Consider the following 21,889-nt stretch of genomic DNA (forward strand, 5'->3'; position numbering starts at 1 on the left):
TTTTATGACCTTCATTTACAAGCCTTAATAAATAGCACCTACTCTGCTGTCCAAGCCAGAAACAGTGGACTTACCTCTCTCCTCCTCTCCCTCTCACAGACAATCCCCGAGCTCTGTTTATTATAGTTTCTGATTTACTTGAAATCCTTCTATTTCTCTCCACTCTCCCATTATCATTTGATGGGGCTACTGCCAAAGGCCTTCAGTGTTGCTTCCTCCTGAAGTCAGAGTGATCTTTCAAACATGCAAATCTCAGTACATGACTTACCTCAGCAGAATGCCAACAACTCAGGGTGGAGCCCTGCTCCCCACCCGGCTTATGCAGTGGCCCTCCGCATCAGGAGTAACAGAGCCTCTTTCTGCAGCCTTGGCTCTGGCCACATCCCGCCTTATCCTAAATTAGTGGCTCTCAGGTCTGGCTGCACATTTGGATCATGGGGACAACTTTAAAATACCAGTACCCAGGCCTCACATCATGACAATTAAACCCGAATCTAATTAGTGACTAGAATGGACAGCCAGAGGGCCCTCTGCTTTACATATAGCAAGGTCTCAGAAGTGCTCTCACTTCCTGGATTCACACACATCCTCAGCTCCAACCCTAGACTTACCCTTCAAGAGTCAGCTTAAATGTCATGTTCTCAAGGGTCATATCCATTAATCCCCAGGCCTAGGGAGGCCCCCCCATTCCATGTTCCTATAGAATCCTTAATTTTCTTTTGTGACAACCTAATAGGCTTTAAATCGTCCTAGCCTGCCACTAATGGCTACTCAATAAATACCTACAAAATTAATACAAGAATAAGCTAATTCTAGTATCAGATATGACAGGAAGCCACAGTTGAGGAAAGCTAAAGAAAAAAAACTATGTGCAAAAACTAATGATGCGCAAGACATAAACCAACACCGGTGACACCTCTGAAAGAATTTCTCGTTTCTATGGAATTGTGTGGTGGTGGCAAGCAGAGGCCTCGTGGTGCCTAGATTCATCATGTCTTCTTATGAAAGCTTTCCCAAAGGAGCCTGTCTCTGCATTGCCTCCTCAGTTCCTCAAAGAGGATAGATAGGAAGTTGTTTCTCCCATTTGACAAAGGAAAAGACTAAGTCGCTTGCCCAAAATGACCAATATAAACCAGAGGAAGACATCAGGTCTGGGCCACACATCTGCTGTTGCTCCAAGCATCATGTTCTCTCTTCCAGAATAAACAGTGGAACAGCAGACTTACAGAATGCTGAAGCTAACATTCCTGTAGCACCTTTTCCTGAACCGTATTTCATGCAGTACTTACGAAGGTGCCCATTAAAGTCTTGCTAGTAATTGAAAAATTATATATGTGCAATGAGAATGAATTAATGTTCACAGAAGAACTTTAACTTTTGCATCTCCTGACTTTTCACTTTTATGTTGTACCTTGACCTTGCATTTTTTTAGGGGTTCTTTACATTTTATATGTAGGTAAAAGTCGTACTTGAGATATAATTCCATTAGCCATACAAGCAACTTCACAGGCTATTATGTTGCATCAACTTCTCCCGTAGAAATAAATTGTTAAAGATAATATTCCTGGAACAGAATAAATTCTTGGAATTACTGAGTAACTTATGTGCTGTACCACTGTTCCAAGAACACATTACTTATTTTATCATGACAAACTAAAGTTATTAATCTTCTGGCTTCCATTTCAACAATGAGAAATGCTGGGAGATGCACAGGCACCTGCATTACATTTCGGTTCAACTTTATATCATCCATAAACATCTCTGTTTTGGACACCTCGTCCAAACAAATGCTCACAGAATATCCTATGTAGCATTCAATTTTATGAAACTATAAAAGTTCCTTGCTGTTAATTACAGAGACAAATGTCTCATCACACATTTGGTTACCAGATAGCATAATTAGTTTTCTCCATTAACCTTTCAGATATAAAATTTGATTTCCAAGTAAAAAAAACATTGTAAAACCCATGGAATTCAAATAGCACAGTATATTTGTACACGTTTGAAAAAAATAGGCAATACTAAAAAAATAATTTTATGGATTATTATATATAAGGATACTGATTGTCTGGAATACTGAAATAAAATCTGTCCAAACTTCTTAATGATTTTATAATATATGATCAAATGTGCATGTAATAAGCTGTCTTTGTATAGAAAGGAGGTACAATAACCTGACCATGAATGGAATGTGCCCTTTGATCTCTCTCTTTTGGGTATAGTGATGGGGTCAACTGATCCATTACAGTCTCTCCTTTGTTCCCCAGTCATGTGGGCATCTGAGAGGCAACACATGAGGGAAGAGTCTCAGGTCTATGGCAATGCAATCGCTTTTTTTGGTATTCAAAGCTAAATGACCCCACAACCTTGGCTTGCTAAGGACCACGCTCTAGCTCACATATGTAGGGGTATATTTGATTGTCACAATGACTAAATGCGTACTCCCAACATTTGTGTGTGTGTGTGTGTGTGTGTGTGTGTGTGTATAGCCAATACTCAGAGGCTGGAATCAAGACCTTCTGCAATATGTGACAGTCCTGCACAAGACTGTCCCAACTCAACAGACCGTTCCACTCAGATAGCAATGGCAAATCTTTTTGGTGCTTGAGACAACAGTCAACTAACTAAGCCATACTAGCCAGGGCAATTTCAAGATGTTTTAAATGGTTCTCATTAATTTATTCAAAATTACTTATTCAGAGTCTACTCTGTGCCAAGTATTGTGCACTAAGAACACAGTAAACTCAAGGTCTTTTCCTACAGGAATTCAAGCTAAGACCTGAGGGATATAAAGGATCCTTAGGCAGAGACCAGCAGAGCAGATGCCAGGGCCACAGTACTGCGATAGTCCAGAGGCACCTACGCTTCGTGCAGGGAGTCTGCAAGGCCCTAGAAGGGCTGGCACATGAGGGCACACTGGTGCATCCTATTTCAGAGCTCCATGGCAGAAAGGGTCTCCCATTAACCAAATGAAAAAGAAAAAATACGTGATGAAAAATAAACATTCCCTTGTCAGTACTGACATATTTTACTCCTGATTTGTGAGGTCCAGTTAGCTAGTAAGAGGATGTATAATTTTCACCTTGAAAGACAGGGTGGGAGCTTAGAGATAAGAGTTGGATAATAAAGTGTAAAAATGGATGACTTGGCCACTTTATTTTAAATTGAAAGGTGGACTCCTCACTCATTCACTGAGCATCTACTGATGTTTGTTATGTGGCCAACATGGTGCTAGGCAGTGTGGACACTGAGATGATCTTCGGAGTTTCCAACCCGGCGACAGAGGTATGTAATACACTTTGTGAGAGACATGCTCAGCATCTGTGGAAGGGCGGGTGAGAGGGAATCAGAGAAGATTACCTGGAGGAGATGACCTCAGCTTGGAGACTTTAGGGATTAACAGAGGGCCAAGAAAAGGAGAGGGAGGAAGGTGCAAGTGTGGTATCCAAACAGAGGAGGTGGCATGTGCAGCCACTGAGGTGAGGAAGTGACTGGCCTCCAGAGAGGAAGTGGGGCCCCTGCAGGCAAGAAAAGAGGTTTGGTGTGGCTGACGCCCAAAGGGCAGAGGGAAGTGTCACAGGGAAGCTCCAAGTAGACAGGTGGCAGTGCAAGCATGGTCTTATTGGTTATGCCTACGAGTCCGGGTCCTAATCTGAAAGCCACAGATGACCAAGAAGCTCAGGCAGGAGAGCAACCCTCAGAGTCGTGTACATGCACCAGGAGGACAAAGGCAGCCGGATAAACCATTGCAGGTTCCGTCTGCTCCTCTCCCCACCCACAGCCCACCCCTGCCACTGCTGTTACACACCTTTCCAGGGAATGTTCTCTCCAATCATCTGCTGACTTATAAGAATAACAGACTTGCCATGTAAACTCCTAGATCTATTTTTAACCTTAAGATGCAAAACACACTGTTCCCACATCTTTATTTTATCTTATAGATGGCCATGTTATTCTCTTCCAAAAGTAAAAATCCATATTCCCATGGGAACCAGAAAGGCTAAATTGTTAACATATCTCCTTAGAGTCTGTCCTTCGTGGAGATTTTTTAATGCTTTGGTCAAGATTGGTGGAGGAAAAGCAAACTATCACAATACATCACACGTATCCATCATGGGGTGGGGCTAAGCCACACCAGCCTTTATGAGAGACAGGAGGAGGCAGCTGTCCCTCAAGACACTGCCTTGGGGAGCAGGCCCCACTCTGTGCAGCTGTATGCAGGGACTGTTCCCACGCAAACGTGACTTCTGCCAAGTTATCTTGGTTAATGCATGGCTTTGTTTTCTTAAATTAAGATGGGAAATTTAAGAAATGCTTGCCTCCTGTGGATGGGAGAACTAGACAATGCCAAAATCAAGTTATAAACAGGCCAATATTATGTTAAGCACCTCAATATTATAGCAGAATTCTGAACCGACAGAGCATATGCTATTTTTCAATTTTGCTTTTCAACATGGAGCTAGCTTTCAAAAAGATTTCAAGTTGAATCTCACAAATCAACATCAGAAACTCCAAATTTCTATGTTAGTTGAGTATCTTTATAAAGCTTTTTCCAGTTAAATACAGCATATTGTAGCTTGGCTCACTAAACGTCATTAAAGTCTCAACATAGCAGTATATTTTAAAACAAATCTTCAGAATGCTATACAACATAGTCCAATATACTCATGCATTTAGGTAACAAAGATTTGAACTTTTTCTTGATACCTTCCAATTCAGAAGAAGAAAGAGAAGGGGATAATAACAAGAATACAGCATTTTCTACTTTGAAAAAGTGTCTTACCACCTAGGAGTTCCTATATGCTGTAGGGAAAGCTGATGGGGGGGTGGGGGGGTGGGGGGGAGCAATGTTACTATCACAGAAGATAAAACCTTCAAGAGTTTTGTCCAAGGTGTTATTACCTGTTCACCTGAGATCCCAACCAAGATTTTCTGACTTTAAACCTGACTTGTCTCTACTATGCTTTATAACCTGAAAAGGCTCCTGGGTAATGTTTGAATTGGGCTTTAAAGACTGATAGGAGAGACAGGTTTGTAATAGATGAAGTGCAGACTGGGGTAAGACATGGGAGGAGACTGGTATGGAGAAACTTAGATGGTGAAAGGCACCAAGATGAGAATAGGAAAGATGCTTCAGGAAAGAGTGATGAGAGAACAGTTGGATACAAGCCAATGTTTTTAGTGAGGAGGAGGAGGGAAATAAGGCTAGAAGGTTAGAAATAGCCAACAGCAAAGGAGGGAAGTGAGTGGAACTTCACTTCCTCAAAGGCTGCATGGCCAAGTACAAATAAATGTAGTAAGCCAAGTCCAAATCCAGGCTCCTATCTACGAGCTATCTGACCTTAGGCAAACAGGCATTTATTTCATCTGAAAATGGACATAACAGTATCTTCTCAGAATTGGGGCAAAGGGTAAATAAGATACAGAATGGGAAGTGCCCAGCATACAACAGATGTTAAACAAACCTCAGTTTCTCTCTTCCCAAATGGTACTGGGGCTGTCCCATGTTCACCCTTCTCCTTCTATCTATGGTTCCCCTTCACATCTGAAGTCCCATTCTGTTGGGGAGAGGATGGGGGGTTATGATTAAGATCAGTCCGCGTGGTTAGAAGGGGAGGGGTCAGGACTGCAGGCAGCTCTGACATAGTGAGGAGTGAAGAACTGGATGGAACTACTAATTACTGTGAGACCTTGGGCAAATCACTCCCTCTCTGATCTCAGCTACCCATTTGTGTAACAGATACAACACAGACCTTATGATGTAGTTGTGATATTAACTAAGTGATTAGTAAGACAGGCCTAACTGCAAATGCTTCCCAAACTCTTGGCAGTAAGTAATATCTAAGAATGACTAAGTCTGCATCTGCGACTACAGAAACAGGTTAACCTGTGCACTTATGTTCAAAGATGCCATCAGTGCTGAAGTTTCCTCAAGAGGCTCTCTCATCTTTCACTTTGCTTGCAATCATTGTGTGTGTGTGTGTGTGGGGGGGGGGGGGGGGGCGCTTCATTTTTTTTTTACTACATTGGTTAATATAAGTTATGAATTAAATGTTTTCTTATCTCCTGCATCCAGGAGTGAATTCATTAAATTCTCAGGTAATAATCCAAAACAATAGGTCCTATTCTTAAAAATAGGCAAAGTGAAAAGGGACCAAAGCCAGCCTGTCTGTGGTGTTGAAGAACATCCAATGGACTTTCAGGTTGTCTCATAATGAAGAGTACTGCAGTTTTATGAGATTAGTCAAACTTTAAAACAACACTGCATATAAAAATCACTCTTGAAGCTCTAAATGCCTTTTAAACAACTAAAATAAAAACTTATAAAGCAAAACTAAACATGGAGGGCTATCATGACTTCTCATTTACAAGGTAACTAGTTAGTAAGTTAACAGATGGCATAAAAATTAAGATTTACATCCTTTTTTTAAAGGAGAAAATGTATGTTAACCCTAGAATAATTTTGAAGCCATGTTTTGGATCCATAGTACAACCAGATATACTTTTAGTGTTGCAGGAAACTTTGGAAACAATCTTCTAGATAGAGGTTTTAAAATTGTAATGAGGGTGCCCTACAAGTTCTGTAGAGGCCCGCAGGGATGGGGAGGCAGAGGAATGTGGGACATGGTACAAGGTGCTCTGCGTCTCCTCGACCTGCTTCAAGCAGCCTCATCCCCTTTTACCTGTTTGACATATTGGGGGTTCCACAGGGGAGTGCATTAAACAAAGCATTTCATGGGGTTAAGGGCATGATTCTGGAGACAGACAAACCCTGGTTTTATCCTGGTTCTGTCACTGAGTAACTGTGTGAACTCCTCAAATTCCTCACCCATAAATGGGAAATGATAATAATTTTCTTGGGACAATTAATGGAACAACGTACAGGAAGTTGGTAACATAGTGCCTGACACACAGCTAGCTCTCCATAAATGACACCTACTATTATTGGCCACATTCCTAACCTCAAGAGCCACTCTTACTGCTCTGTCTCCTTCACTCCACCACCAAAAAAGGTGAGAACTGACATGAAAGAGGTCAGGGACATGGGGACATAGTAGGCCATGGAGCTGAGCATGGAGCTTTAGAGAGAAGCAGAGAAGAAACACTCTTATTTCCAAATGATGTGCTTTTTTGAGGGCGCGGTTTGGTGGGGGGAAGGTTCTTTCTTTTTCTCTCTATTGGGCCTTCCGTTTGTTATTAAAATCCTCTCCAGAGCATATATTTTTTGCTGACGAGAGAGAGAGAGAGAGAGAGAGAGAGAGAGAGAGAGAGAGAGAGAGAGAGATATGAGAGAAGAGAAAAACATTGATCCGTTGCCTCCAGTAACCCCAACCGGGGCTCGAGCCTGCATCCTTTGGTATATAGGACCATGTTCCAACCAACCAGTGGTCGGCAAACTGTGGCTCGCGAGCCACATGCGGCTCTTTGGCCCCTTGAGTGTCTCTCTTCCACAAAATACCACGTGCGGGCACGCATGTACAGTGCGATTGAAACTTCATGGCCCATGCGCAGAAGTGGGTATTTTGTGGAAGAGCCACACTCAAGGGGCCAAAGAGCCACATGTGGCTCGCGAGCCGCAGTTTGCCGACCACTGCAACCAACTAAGCAAGCCAGCTAAGGCTTGGATCTTCATTTTATTTGAGGCTTCTTCCCACTCTGAGAACTCCAGCCACAGAGACAGTGGAAACATTAGAGCTTGGAAGGAGGCCCAGCACTCAAGCCCTTTGAGGCCAAACAAGAACAGGAAGGTGCCCAGGCAAGTGGGCTCTAGGGGGGGAGCCCCCACTCTCAAACATGGACCCATCCACTTCCCAGGAAGGAGAATCACACTGTGATCAGGGCCTAATTGTCTCACTTGGAAAAGTGGGAAGGAATTTTTCAAGTGTGTCATTTTTTAGGAGACTCTGGGGACCCTTGTGGGGGCAGCTGTCCTCAGGAAAGCCACTGAAAACAGACTCAAAAGTTCGGAGACCTAGCCTGGCCAGGTGTGGCTCTGTGGTTGAGCCTTGACCTATGAACCAGGAGTTCATGGTTCGATTCCTGGTCAGGGCATATGACCCGGTTGTGGGCTCGATTCCCAGTGGGGGGCACATGCAGGAGGCGGCCCATCAATGATTCTGTCTCATCCCTGATGTTTCTCTCTCTCTATCTCCCTTCCTCTCTGAAATCAATAAAAGTATTTTTTTTAAAGTTCAGAGATCTCAACCCAGCTCACTTGGCATGGCTACTACACCTGTACTTCATTTTCTAAAAGTTGTATAGCTGAACCAAATATTAGAAAGAACAGGGCGCCCTCGCCGGTTTGGCTCAGTGGATAGGGTGTTGTCCCACTGACTGAAGGGAAGGGTTCCAGGTTCAACTGATCCCCAGCCTTGGAGGCAACCAATCGATGTCTCTCTCTCTTACATCGATGTTATCTCGCTCTGTCTCTCCCCTTCCCTTTCACTCTCTCTAAAAATCAATGGAAAAATATCCTTGGGTGAGGATCAACCAAAAAAAAAAATTGTTAAGTAAATAAATGACTGACAACGAACACTTGGAAAATAGACAGTTCAAATTTATATACTATAATAATAAAAAACCAACATTCAATGTAAACAAAGAGATTTTATTAAGTGTTTCTGTTACTGTTCTGAATAATAAGTTAATTAACTGCCTCGTTAAAATGCTTTCTAAAAGTGCCTTGCTACCAGCTAAGGTTTCTTCGATGATCCTTGAACTTGCCTGGCTCAACTTGCTAGAAGAAACAGATCTTTGGACAGGAGATTTGGGTTTGCTCCAGGTTCTGCTGTTTATGAGCAACTCACTTTAACTCTGAGCTTGTTTCCTCTGCTGGGTAGCAGGACTGATAACACCCACCCTAACTACCTTGCAAGAACACTGTGAAAATCATGAGATGGCAGATGTGAAAGCACGATCTGAACTGCGAAGCGCAGCCCACACTTCAAGTCTGGTTATAATGACCCTTTTCCTCTGCTGTGGCTCACATCACCCCTCCCACCTGCAATCTTGTCCAAATCCCCTTCATCCAAGTCTTTCCATAGTTCAAGGTCTAGCCTCTCAGTAACGCTCCACCAGAACCTGAACTGGATCCTTCCCTTCCAACTCTGCTTTTGCCCTTGCCCTAATGGTTCACAACTGTCATTTAATTATCAGTCACACAGGAAGGTAGCACAGTGGGGTGTTTATAGCTCAGGCGGACCTGCAGGGGATCCCAGCGATAGCATTTGCTATTTGAAACCTCTAGTGCCTACCTAGCATCTCTAAGTCTCATCTACAAAACCGGGACGATAATGACTCTTACAGATTTGCTCTCAGAGGAAATGACATCATTCTCATAAAGTACTCAACTCAAGGCTGTGCATACAGTAAGTGCTCAAACAACTGTAGGTGTTATGACTACTGAATCTTGTTCCTTCACTGTGTCCTGAATTTGTCCTCTCTCTCCGACTGGATTTTTATCCTTGAGAGCAGGGACCCCGTCCTATCCATCTATTTTGTTACGCCCAAACCCACTTCCTTTTCAGAAAAGTGCTCAGTTAATAGTTTTTCCCTACAAACACCTGTTGAATTGATTAAGGTGAATTACAGTAGTCCACCACAGCCAGCCTGACAAAGTCAATGCGCTCAGGGTAAAGTAACTGACCTATGCTAGCCCTGTTACCACACTAAAATGTGTGGTTCCCAAAGCACACAGCCCAGCTACTCCCACTACTGAGTTGTCCTCCCATGTCGGACACCCTACGTAGTCAACAGCTTAAAAACATTGCAGAGAATAGATTTCCTGTGGGGACCTCGGCAAAATTCTGGAGCACTCTCTTTCCCCGACATGACCTTTAATCTTTTAAGTGCAGATAGCATCATGGATGACACACGTGTGAACACAGAAAATGCTGACCAGAAACCTGAGGGCCATGTTTTATGGCTGCATTATGGGTGAAACAGTTCTTCTGGTGTTTTGCTAACAAACTTCCTTGGATGTCATAAACCTTCCACCGATCTCTGTACTGTAGTACTATTATGGATAGATGCTGGTGACTTACAAAACAAGCATGATTTAACTCTATGTTTTCAGAAGAGTAATTACAAACTAAAACAAATGTCCATTTTATAACAAGGTCAACGACAAAATTCTTAATTTTATATGCTATCCATAACTATTCCCAATTGCCCTAGAAATTATGCTTGTGTAATCACTTGCTTTTCCACTTAAAAAATTGACCTGAAGATAAAATAAAAATGTTCTTTAGCAACCATATCAATTCTTGCCCAGAATGAATGAAAGATTGAAAAGTAACCCAGGCACACTTTCATGCTGTTCAGTCTTTTGTCTCCTGATGTCTGAGGCCTTTCTGCCCAATTTTGAAAGCTTATCCCAACCCTGGTCTGTCGCTGATGTTCTCTTATCTTCCTAGACTCGAGATAGGAAAAATGAAAGCAGCAATCACTCCCCCTTCAAGAGTGTACATTTTACTGAATTTTGAGCACTAGTATCTTCTTGTTCTTCATCCTCCACTCTCTCAGACCCAGAATTAACCTACTGTAAAGCATCCTTACTATTTTCCAAGTACACAGCTGACGGGGGTGGGGTGGGGTGGGGGGGGACCTGCTTCACTGGAGCATACTAAACCAAAGGCATGCTGCTCCATTTTTATGATAAATGTAAATTTTTACTAATAGGCAAATTCTTCATTTCAAATGGATAAATCGAGTGGGTATCTAGACATAAAATTCTAACCAATCAAGTTGAGGGAACCAAAAATACAGAATTCCATCTGATTAAGTTTAAGAAACTGGAAAGAGTACAATTCAAGAATATTCTCTCTCTGGGTCATAGCACTTCACTTGACTATTAACCTTTTCATTTTTGGTTCTCTTAAGAGTAAACGGTGCTGAGAGCAATGCTGGCCTCAGTAATATTCTCTCTCTCTCGATGGAAAGATCCATGTGCCTTCAATGATCACTTGTGTAAGAAATGCTATGTCCCTCCTATTTTACCTCTAGTAAGTGTCTGTTTGATTTCTCCGTCCTTTGTCACCCACCCTTTCTCTTCCTCAAAGCAAAAAAGAGAATCCTGGTGACAGACCACTAAGCCACCTTTCACATTGTTTTCACATTGTTTTTCTTTGTAGCACTACTCACCCTGGGTCTGAGCAGCAATCTGCTTCCTTAAACTCTATCAACTCTCCCCCATTCTGACCTTTGCTTTTAATTACTCTTGCCCACACTTGCCCCCATTCTCTGCTCCTTACTGTGCAGCATCCAGTCCTCCCCCTACCGGCCATGGAGAGGCGTCCAGGATGGGCAAGGTCAGAGCCAAATGCCACCATTTACTCTCCACTCTGATTTTATGGGTCCTTCACTCCTAGAGGCAACATCCTAATTTTGGGCTCCTGGTCTGCAGATACGGAACTGCACATGCTAGGTGCCAAAAACTGTACATGGAAAGAGTGACAACATTTGGGGCTACCTACTCATTCATCATGCACCTGCATTTGTCAAAAGGTCTCAGAGAAGCTGCTTTTGCTCTCTGTCCCTGAGCTGCGCTAGGAATGAGGACAGTGAAAGCAAAGCATGGCCAGTCTCTGACCCCAAATGTTGTCACGAAAAGAACACAAAGCCAGGAAAATGAGGAGCTGCGCAATGATAACTAGCACTATCAAGAGGGGGTTAGGCAGACAATCACACTTTTATTTTCCTTACGCTTTTTGACTGTAGATTTAATTTAATCTTGTCATGGCAGGATTAGCAACCAGGCCAGAAAGGTGAAGGGACATAATAATAAGACAGCATATTAATCCTCTATCCCACCCAAGGCAGGAGCAAAACCAAACAAATAGCGGCTTCCTGGAAATTGAATTTCTGTTATCCAGATGTCAAAGATGTAATACCCCAATTACACAAACTATTGCCAGCGAAGCGTGCCAGCGAATATGCAATGTAAATGGGGTGAGCACAGAGCGACAAAACTGCACCGTCAGCATCTGGCTCTGGAAGTGAGTGATAATTAGCACTGTGTGTAGACACTAATAAACATTTATGTCTGAAATTACAACTTTTACCAACGTTAATAAGGGATATATTGGCAATCTGTAAAATAAAAGGTCTTGAAAAGAATGTCATACATTAAGCAATGGCAGACGTTTCCCATTCTGGCACAATCCCTTCCCCCTTCCCTAATTGCAAATGGCCACCCTGTTTTACTGAGGAATTAACTGACATAAGAACCTACCTAAAAAAATGGGTTGTGTCTCTTTGGCCTCCCCATTGACATCATTGTTGAATTCTGACATCTTATATACCTCCTGGTGATAATCTGGGATGAGAAAACAACCAAAAATTAGAATTCTAATGACCTACACAATATGAACAAACAATACAGACTAGAATCTCATCCTATATACTATGGGTAATCTATACTTTATTCCACAAATATGATTTTCCAGAACTCGGTCAATCACAGAATTTGTAGTTACTAATAACCCCTCAGATTTTGCTTACTCTGAAGTACACAAACTTGACCTATTACTTTAACTTTAGAAAACAGCTTTGCTTGACCACACGGTTTCCAGAGTAAATTTGGCCCACAGATGCCAATTACTAGGTTTCTTTTCTTTCAAATGACAAGGATGTTTATAGAGAAAAGAGAACCGTGCCCAACCATAGGCCAGGGGAGGGTTCCAAACTGGTCTCCACAACCCATTTCATGAGCATATGCATAACAGTATGCTTTAATTACCTGGTACTCTCAGTTTACCCAGAAAAATCCCCACCTCTAAGCAGCTTAGAGGCAATCACACTGGAAAAATACTGACTTGTTATTTCAAATACAGTATAATTGGAATAAGAAAGCAAGATTTCCATCTTTCACACAAGAGAGTCTTCTGCATTCAGCTACTGTGCTTGAATACGCAATAGTTTATTTTCTAAAAAGCACCTGCAGAGATAAGAATCAGACCCATAATTTAGGGGGAAAAAGAGAAAAAAAGGAAGAAAAACTTGCTATGTCAGTCAACTTTCAAATACAATATTTTACAAGTTTCTCTATAGAGGCTACTGTGCTTTCACAATCTATTTCTAAAAAAGTAGGATCAACTAGGTAAGCAAAGAGAAGTTCCTTCTTAACAGCTATTGCTATGGCCTTGAACCTCACGGGACAAGGTCTACAGAAGTACTCTCACTTTTAAGATAAAGTAGTAAGTTCCCTGAGGTCATAAATAAGTAGGCAGCCTACATTCCTGAATGAATCAGACAAATAGGCCAATCATACATGGAGAGATTTTTAAAGTACAAATGACTGAGTAATCAACACTGCTAGGAAAAAATGTACAGAGAAAGAAGACAGAGCCAAATATTTTGAATTCATAAAACTATTTCAGACCTCTTCAATTAAGAAGTGTCAAACTAAAGCAGGGGAAACAGATACAAGCAGATCTTCAAAATCTGTAAGAAAACCATTTTCAGACCAACTGAAAGCAAGCTTTATTGATTTGATGTGACAGGTTAGCTTGCAATTGCCCTCTAATTTTCACCAGCTTATCTGTGACTTCCCCAGATTGTTAAAACAACTGCCTTGCTCTCTACTCTGATACCAGTTAGACAACGCAACCAAGGAAAAATGGACAGGTTCTGCGGTTTGGTTTTGGCCTCAAATTGATTCAAAGATATTTAAACCGAGTGCTTCTAAACTCAGTATTAGGACTTGTGACATTGCCATGAAAATAAGTCACCTGCCTCTCATTTAAAGTGACACAATGCATTTCCATAGACTTTTTTTTTACATCTGTTCTTAAGTTCTGGCCGTTTTCGTTGTTTTGGGTTTTTTTTAAAGTGAAATCAGGAAAATAAAGACTCTAACAAGTAACTGAACACACTGTTCAATGATGATAGTATTCAACTTTCCCCTCCCCTGATAAAATCAGCCCAGCCCAGACACTGCGGTGCACACCTGTTAAATCATTAGGAACTGGCTGGGTTTTTTTTTTTTTTAAATGATACTTATCTGACTGATAAGTGATCTATTCTCAGATACCTTTGCAACTCCAATAACGTACCTAGAAGCGATTTCGGAAATCGACAATTCTTATATGGGCTTGCACGGCTCCTGAGCTTCTTTCTTGTTCTTAAAAGAATCACCTCCACCCTCTTCCTTTCTCTTCGGGGGTAAAAAAACAACCACCACCCCAAGCCCACAACCACCGGTGGGGATCGGTGTGCGCTCGGCCTGATGAAAGGCAGTTCTCCCCCAGCCCCCAACCTGGCCACGGGAGCGGAATACCAAAGAGGGCTCCCGGCTCCCCAAGTGTCATTGTTTGCTAATTTCCTTAGTGGCCTCCGACTTGTTTACCTGGAACGACAACCTCCCGCCTCCCCCGGACAACTTTGCTCGCCTGCCGGGGTGCGCGGCCGCGGCGCCCGCGGGAGGGAACTCGGGGGTCCCGGAGCCCGGCAGGGGCGCGGGCCGCGCGGGGCTGTGGACGCGGCGCCACGTCCTTGCCCGCCCGGCGCGCTCACCTCCGCGGAGCAGTTTGAAGCTCTGGGATTTCCTGCTCCTCTTCCTCTCGGAGAACTCCATGGTGCGGGGGCAGCGCCGCGGCCGGGCGGCCGGTCACCCGGCGGCGGGGGCGCCGGGACCAAGGTCCGTCTCCGGGCTCCGCAGGGGGGAGGCCGGGGGAAGGGAAGAGCCGCCTGGAACCCGCGCGGGGGCTGCGGCGCGCGGGGCTCGGCGGGAAGCGCTTTCCCGGGAGAAGTTGCCCCCTCCCGGCCGCCGCCCGGGCCCCTCCGCACGCCCCCCGACCCCGGCTCCTTCCCGGCTTCGGGGAAAAACGCGGCCGGAGCCGAACTTTCCGTGGGGGAGCGAGTTGGGGGCGGGGGCGGCGGGCGCCCCGGGGTGTCGCCGCGGGCCGGCCTGGGCGCAGCTCGGGGCGCGGCGGGGGCGGCGGCGGCGGCGAGCGCGGCCCCGGGGACGCGGCGGGCGGGCCGGAGGCGGCGGCGGCGGCGGGTGCGAGCCGGGTCGGGGCGCTGACCGCCCCCGCGGGAGGAGGGGCGCCGGGAGGGGGCGGCGCCGCTGGGACCCCGGGGCCACCTGCTGGCGGAGCGCGGCCGCGGCCATCCCCGGGGCCCGGCCGCCGCCACCCACCCACCTGGCCGCGCGCGCCCCGAGGAGGAGCCGGAGGCCGCGGCACCCTCGGCCCAGCCCCGCCGGCTCCCCGGGGTCCTTGAGCCAACCTGGGGGGTGTGGGGGGGGTGTGGGGCGCGGAGGGCGAGGAGTCGTGGCGCTGCAGCTCGCCGGCCTGTGGCTGCCGCTCCCTGGGGTCGATCTTGTTATAAATAGTCTTGGGTGTCGGGGACCCTCCTGGCCAGCCCCTCCTTGCCTTCAGATCCAGGATGTCCAAGGGCGAGACTCACTGGTTTTAGGCAAGTTTTAGGAAAAACCAGTACCCGAAACTTACCCATCTGCGCTCTGCAGGGAAACTAAGAGATTTTAGAATTTATTGGTGAGAAGAGTATAGACAGAGTCAATTCTTTACCCCAATACAAGGAGGGCTGTAGGAAGATACAGAGTTAAATTTAAGTAGAGAACTTGGAGCGGGTGGAAGGGTGAAGTGCAAAGTGTGTGGGTACTTGATCGCCCTACTGGCTCTTAGGGAAGAAACGGGCCAGGCAGGTGCATGGGACTCTGCCACTTGATGTAATAGTGCCACAATCATTGACATAAACAATGCGTTGGCAGTTTTATCTAATATTCCTTTCTGGGGAGCTAATATCTTTAAGGTGGGAGTGGGAAAGAATTTTACACCACCTGGGAATGGCAGTACAGGATATAACCAGCCAAAGTGATCATTAAAAGCACCTGGCCAAACTGATCATGTCTAGACCCAAATACAGAGAGTAAAGAAATGGACAACAAACACATCCACCACGGCGACAAATTCAGGTGGCCCCAAAGAGTAAAGAGGAATAAGGGAAAAGGGCATGTTGATAAATGTGGTCGGCACCACTGTGAGTCTCACTGAAATGAGACAGCCACTCAGGGTCCATGTTGGTGAACAGGGATATTCAGAGTAGGACAGCTGGGAGCAAGGGGGAAGTTGAAGGCAAGTAGCAACAATACACAAGCTGGGAAACAAAACTAAGGAACAAGGTAGCCAACCAAGTAGCAGAAGCAGGGCCTGGTATGCATGCTGAGGTCTTAGGTGCCATGCTGCTAGGTGCCAGAAGACCTGTTCATCCAGTTCCTTAAAGCAAACCCTTAAACAGGAGGTTCTTAGCCTTTTTGGTCACTGTCTCCTTTGAGATTATATTCAAAGCTCATGTCCTTTTCCCTAGAAAATATGTACTAGTATAGGACAAACAAAATTTTGTATAGATTTCTTGGAGTTTGTAGACCCCGTGGAGCTTCAAATGGGGATAGAAGGAATTACTCTGTTTGGTTCTCTTACCTTTTTTTGGCTTTCATTCTTTAAAATAAGGCAGTTAAAAAACTCGAAGAGGTTTTGAATGTTTTTAAAGAAACAAAGCATAGAATTTTGTTCTCCGGGCTCTTTTGTTCTGGGACTCCTTACTCTTTTTTCTTTCTCTCTCTTCCTTCCTTCCTTCCTTCCTTCCTTCCTTCCTTCCTTCCTTCCTTCCTTCCTTCCTTCCTTCCTCCCTCCCTCCCTCCCTCCCTCCCTCCCTCCCTCCCTCCCTCCCTCCTTCCTTCCTATACTGATTGAGGAACATTTAGGATCATTCATGCCTTAGAGCAGTGATGGTGAACCTATGCCACGCATGTCAGTGGTGACACACGAAATCATTTTTTTGGTTGATTTTTCTTTGTTAAATGGCATTTAAATATATAAAATAAATATCAAAAATATAAGTCTTTGTTTTACTATGGTTGCAAATATCAAAAAATTTCTATATGTGACACGGCACCAGAGTTAAGTTAGGGTTTTTCAAAATGCTGACACGCCGAGCTCAAAAGGTTCGCCATCACTGCCTTAGAGCATAAATGAGGTTTTGTTACGCTTAAACTAGGATGAAATGATTGAAGGTGCCATACCAAGAAGCAAATCCCTAGGGGAGATATTAACTTAGCATTTTCAGTTCAAATGAGAATATGAATTTCATTTACTGAAGAAAATATTTGTGATATAGTTAAGAAAATATTTCAAATTAGTAATGTTTTAAAGTAATAATCATTTTCCTTGAATCTTTTCCCTGGCTCTCCAAAGATGGTGTATGAGCCAGTTGATCTCCAGAGGCCATAGGTCAGGTTTGTACTGTTGACATATAGAGAATATCAACAGATATTTATTTATTCTCCACATTTTGCAAATCACATTACCTGACTATAGCAAAAATGTTTGTATTCATAATAAGCATTAAGTAAATGTTAATTATGATATTTAATAAAAAGATTGTTTCAAGTGGTAGGGATCTGTATTAGTTGCTTGAGCTGTCATAACAAAACACAAAGACTGTGGCTTAAACAATAGAAATTTATTTTCTCATAGTTCTGAAAGTGAGAAGGTCCAGATCAAGCTCCAGCAGTTCCAGTTTCTGGTGAGGGCGCCCTTCCTGGCTTTTAAATGGCCACTTCTCATAGTGTCTTCACATGGCAGAGAGAAAGAGAAAGAGTTCTGATCTCTCCCTTTTTATAAAGACACTAATCCCATGACCAGTGTCCCATCCCCATGACTTTATCTAAACCTAATTCCCTCCAAATGGTCCCATTTCTAAATACTATCATATTGGGAATTAGGGCTTCAAAGTGAATTTTGGTGGACAAAATTCAGTCCATATCACTATTGTTTTTATAATTGAATATAGTTTTTGTGTTGGGAAGTCTTGTAAAAGATGTACTAAGGTCATTTCTCTGCTTCTATAGTTCAATGCCCTCAAACGTTTTAGAACTGAAGGTTTGCATGTTGTTAAATATTCATGTTAATATATATGTAAAATATTCTGTGACTTCATGTAAGCCAAACCTTGTATCATATGACCATTCTAAAACTCAGCTGATTGAAGATAAAGTTTCAGTGCAGGTTTTAATCTTGGACAACGACAGGTAATTTGCCTAGACAACATTAAGTAAAGTTAACCCTCATTCTTTAAACTCTTTCTGAAAACTGTCTTGAAAGAAATAGCATTATGAAAATTTCCACCTTTATTTAGAGATCTGCTGTCCAATAGAAATATAATCCAAGCCATATATGGAATTTAAAGTTTTCTATTAGCCTCATTAAAAAAAAAGAGTAATTATAATCAGGTTAAATTCATTTTAATAATATATCTTACTTAATCAGTATATTTAAAATATTATTTTGAAATGTCATCAATATAAAATATTAATGAGATATTTTACATTCTTTTTCTGTTATGAAGGTTTGAAAATGGTGTGTATTTTATACTTAGAGAATACATCAATTCAGATTAGCCATATTTTTTTTTTTAACCCTTACCCAAGGATATTTTTTCCATTGATTTCAGAGAGAGTGGGACATAGGGAGAGAGGGAGGGAGGGAGGGAAGGAGGAAAAGAGAGAGAGAGAGAGGAGAGAGAGAGAGAGAGAGAGAGAGAGAGAGAGAGAGAGAGAGAGAGACATCTATTAGTTGCCTCCCTTGTGCACCCTGACTGGGGCAGGGGTGCATGCAACCCATGTATGTGCCCTGACCAGGAACTGAACCTGAGATCTTCTGGTACACAAGATGATGCTCTAACCCACTGAGCCACACCGGCTGGGCCAGATTAGCCATATTTCAAGTGCCAAATAGCCACACATGACTAATGCTACCATATTAGACAGCTAAGATTTAGAAGAATTCTATGATTTGATCCATAGATATTTGAACCAGATTATTGTTTAATTGTTTTGTCAATAACTCTTAAAATGGAAGAGATAAGCTGTATGGTATTATTGGACATGAGGCTGTTTATAAATCTTTGGAGTCTGTGGAGATGAGAATCCTGTTACTGAGTAGATTCTAGTATCCTTCTGGGAGATTTAATAATTACAAATATTAACATTTCAATTTTATGACAGCAGTCCATCATAAGGGTCATGGAAAGATTAGATATCCCTACTTTAGTCCCAATTTATTAATTTGTTTTTGGCCTAACTCAAGTTTCCACTTTCACTTGCTTTATGGGTTTTAGTGGTTGTAATTTTTTAAAAAGGGAGCAGCATTTATGAGATTACATGAGTAAAAATGAGATCTTGGAATGCTTCAAAATAATATTACCTTATATTTATGTGGGGCTATTCTTAAAGGAACATGAGAATATTTAAACATTACTGAATACATTTAATATGAGGTTGGTAGATACTAATATTCCAATTTTGCAAATAAGAAAATCAGTTTTCATAAGATGATTTTTAAACGAAACTTGAATGGCACACTGGTTTTCTCACTATCTTAAATGTGATGCATTAATCTTAATACATTTCTGTTCTTTCTTTAACATAAATTTTTAATGTTCTTTTTTATTAAGATCTAACATATATTGTAAAGAACATAAATCTTAAGTGTGCAGCACAGTTTCTTTTGCTTATGTGCACATCCATGTACCCCCTTTATTCCCTAAGAAAGGGGGCATTTCTAGCCCACCAGCAGCTCCCCTGTGGTTCCTCCCAGTAGATAATCCCAAGGAAACCACAGTTCTAATGCCTACCACCATAGTTTGATTTTGCCTGTTCTTGAACTTCATATAAATGGAATTATACAGTGTGTACTATTTTGTGTCAGGTTTCTTTTGTTCAACGTTATGTCTGTGAGAGTCATTCGTGTTGTTGGGTACAGTAGTAGTTCATTCTTTTTCATTGCTATACTTTTATTATAGAAATATACCACAAGCTTTCATCCATTTTGTTGATGGATATCTTTGTGCATTTTAGTTCATTTCTTTTGGTGGACATAAACATACTTAATCTTGTGTATATATTCATGAGTGGAATTTCTGAATTATAGCATATACATATGCTTAGCTTTAGTAGATACTGTCAAAATAGTTTTCTTAAGTACTTACGGCAATGTACACTCCCACCAGCAGTGTATGAAAGTTCTAGCTATTCCATATTTTCACCTACACTAGGGGTGTAGTGGTAGATCACTGTCTTATCTGGGATTTTAATGTGATGCCCCGATTCAAAAGTGATGGTGAGCACATTTAAATATGCTTATTGATTATTGGGCATCCTCATTGTAATGGGCCTGTTCAAGTCTTTTGCCCATTTAAAAATTTTTACATTGTTGGTCTTTTTTTTTATTAATTTGAAGGAGTTCTTTCTATATTCTGGGTTCTGGATATTAGTCCTTTGTAGGATATTTGTATTGCAGATATCTTCTTCCAATCTGTAACTTGTATTTTCATTCTCAATGTTCTTAAACTTCTGAATTTTTATGAAGCTGGGCTGATAGATAATTTTATGTTCAATAAATTATTTTCTATCTGCATATTTCTTTTTATTTTATTTTTGTTAGCTCTCACCCAAGGATATTTTTTCCATTGATTTTTAGAGAGAGTGGAAGGGATGGAGGGAGGAAGAGGGAGAAAGATAGAGGGAAGAGAAGAGAGGAGAGAGAGAGAGAGAGAGAGAGAGAGAGAGAGAGAGAGAGAGAGAGAGAGAGAGAGAGAGAGGCATCGATGTGAGAGAGACACATCAATTGGTTGCCTCCTGCACGCACCTCAACCAGGGCTGGGGATTGAATCTGAAACCCAGGTATGTACCCTTGACTGGGACTGAACCCGATACTTCAGTGTGTGGGCTGACACTCTAACCACTTAGCCACACCGGCCAGGGCTATCTGCATATTTTAATTTTTTTTTAATTTTTAGAGAGAGAAGGGAGGGGAGGAGGAATGGAGGGAGGGAGGGAGAGGGAGGGAGAGAGAAACAAACTATTGATCTTTGGTTCCACTTATTTATGCATTCCTTGGTTGATTCTTGTATGTGCCCTGACTGGGGATGAACCCGAAAACGTGATGTCTCTGGATGACACTTGAACTAACTGAGCTACCTGACCAGGGCCTGCATACTTTTTTATTTTCTTAAATCTTTACTGTTCAGATTATTACAGTTATTCCTCTTTTTTCCCCCCATAGCTCCCCTCCACCCGGTTCCCACCCCACCCTCTGCCCTCATCCCGCCACTGTCCTCATCCATAGGTGTACGATTTTTGTCCAGTCTCTTCCCGCTGAGAATAGTCAGTCCATTCCCTTTCTATGCCCCTGGTTCTATTATATTCACCAGTTTATTCTGTTCATCAGATTATTTATTCACTTGATTTTTAGATTCACTTGTTGATAGATGTGTATTTGTTGTTTATAATTTTTATCTTTACCTTTTTCTTCTTCTTCCTCTTCTGAAAGGATACCTTTCAGCATTTCATATAATACTGGTTTGGTGGTGATGAACTCCTTTAGCTTTTTCTTATCTTTGAAGCTCTTTATCTGACCTTCAATTCTGAATGATAGCTTTGCTGGATAAAGTAATCTTGGTTGTAGGTTCTTGGTATTCATCACTTTGAATATTTCTTGCCACTCCCTTCTGGCCTGCATAGTTTCTGTTGAGAAATCAGCTGACAGTTGTATGGGTACTCCCTTGTAGGTAACTAACTGTTTTTCTCTTGCTGCTTTTAAGATTCTCTCTTTGTCTTTTGCTCTTGGCATTTTAATTATGATGTGTCTTGGTGTGGTCCTCTTTGGATTCCTTTTGTTTGGGGTTCTCTGCACTTCCTGGACTTGTAAGTCTATTTCTTTCACCAGGTGGGGGAAGTTTTCTGTCATTATTTCTTCAAATAGGTTTTCAATATCTTGCTCTCTCTCTTCTTCTGGCACCCCAATAATTCGGATGTTCAGAGCAGTCGGGAGCTTGAGACTCCCTCCCGATTGAAAAAGACAACCAT

At 42.6% G+C, this 21,889-nt stretch overlaps 1 protein-coding gene and 1 long non-coding RNA gene across 5 annotated transcripts in view; one reads left to right on the forward strand and one right to left on the reverse strand.

The window, feature by feature from the left end:
• BEND7 (BEN domain containing 7) overlaps positions 1 to 14,652 on the reverse strand; it is an 81,277-nt gene extending 66,625 nt beyond the window's left edge. For 2 of the 3 annotated variants that reach the window (XM_036352761.1, XM_036352752.1), the window contains exons 1-2: positions 14,515 to 14,652; positions 12,233 to 12,316 (exon numbers count right to left, since the gene is read on the reverse strand). In XM_036352761.1, coding sequence (XP_036208654.1) covers positions 12,233 to 12,316; positions 14,515 to 14,575 — 145 coding nt within the window. In that variant the 5' untranslated portion in view covers positions 14,576 to 14,652. The remainder of the gene's footprint in view (positions 1 to 12,232; positions 12,317 to 14,514) is intronic. The other variant, XM_036352767.1, reaches the window with a different exon arrangement.
• LOC118677607 overlaps positions 14,502 to 21,889 on the forward strand; it is a 72,166-nt gene continuing 64,778 nt past the window's right edge. For both annotated transcript variants that reach the window (XR_004974435.1, XR_004974436.1), the window contains exon 1: positions 14,502 to 14,638. This is a non-coding gene — a long non-coding RNA (uncharacterized LOC118677607). The remainder of the gene's footprint in view (positions 14,639 to 21,889) is intronic.

This window comes from Myotis myotis, unplaced genomic scaffold, assembly GCF_014108235.1.
Source record: "Myotis myotis isolate mMyoMyo1 unplaced genomic scaffold, mMyoMyo1.p scaffold_m19_p_1, whole genome shotgun sequence".
NCBI lineage: Eukaryota > Metazoa > Chordata > Mammalia > Chiroptera > Vespertilionidae > Myotis > Myotis myotis.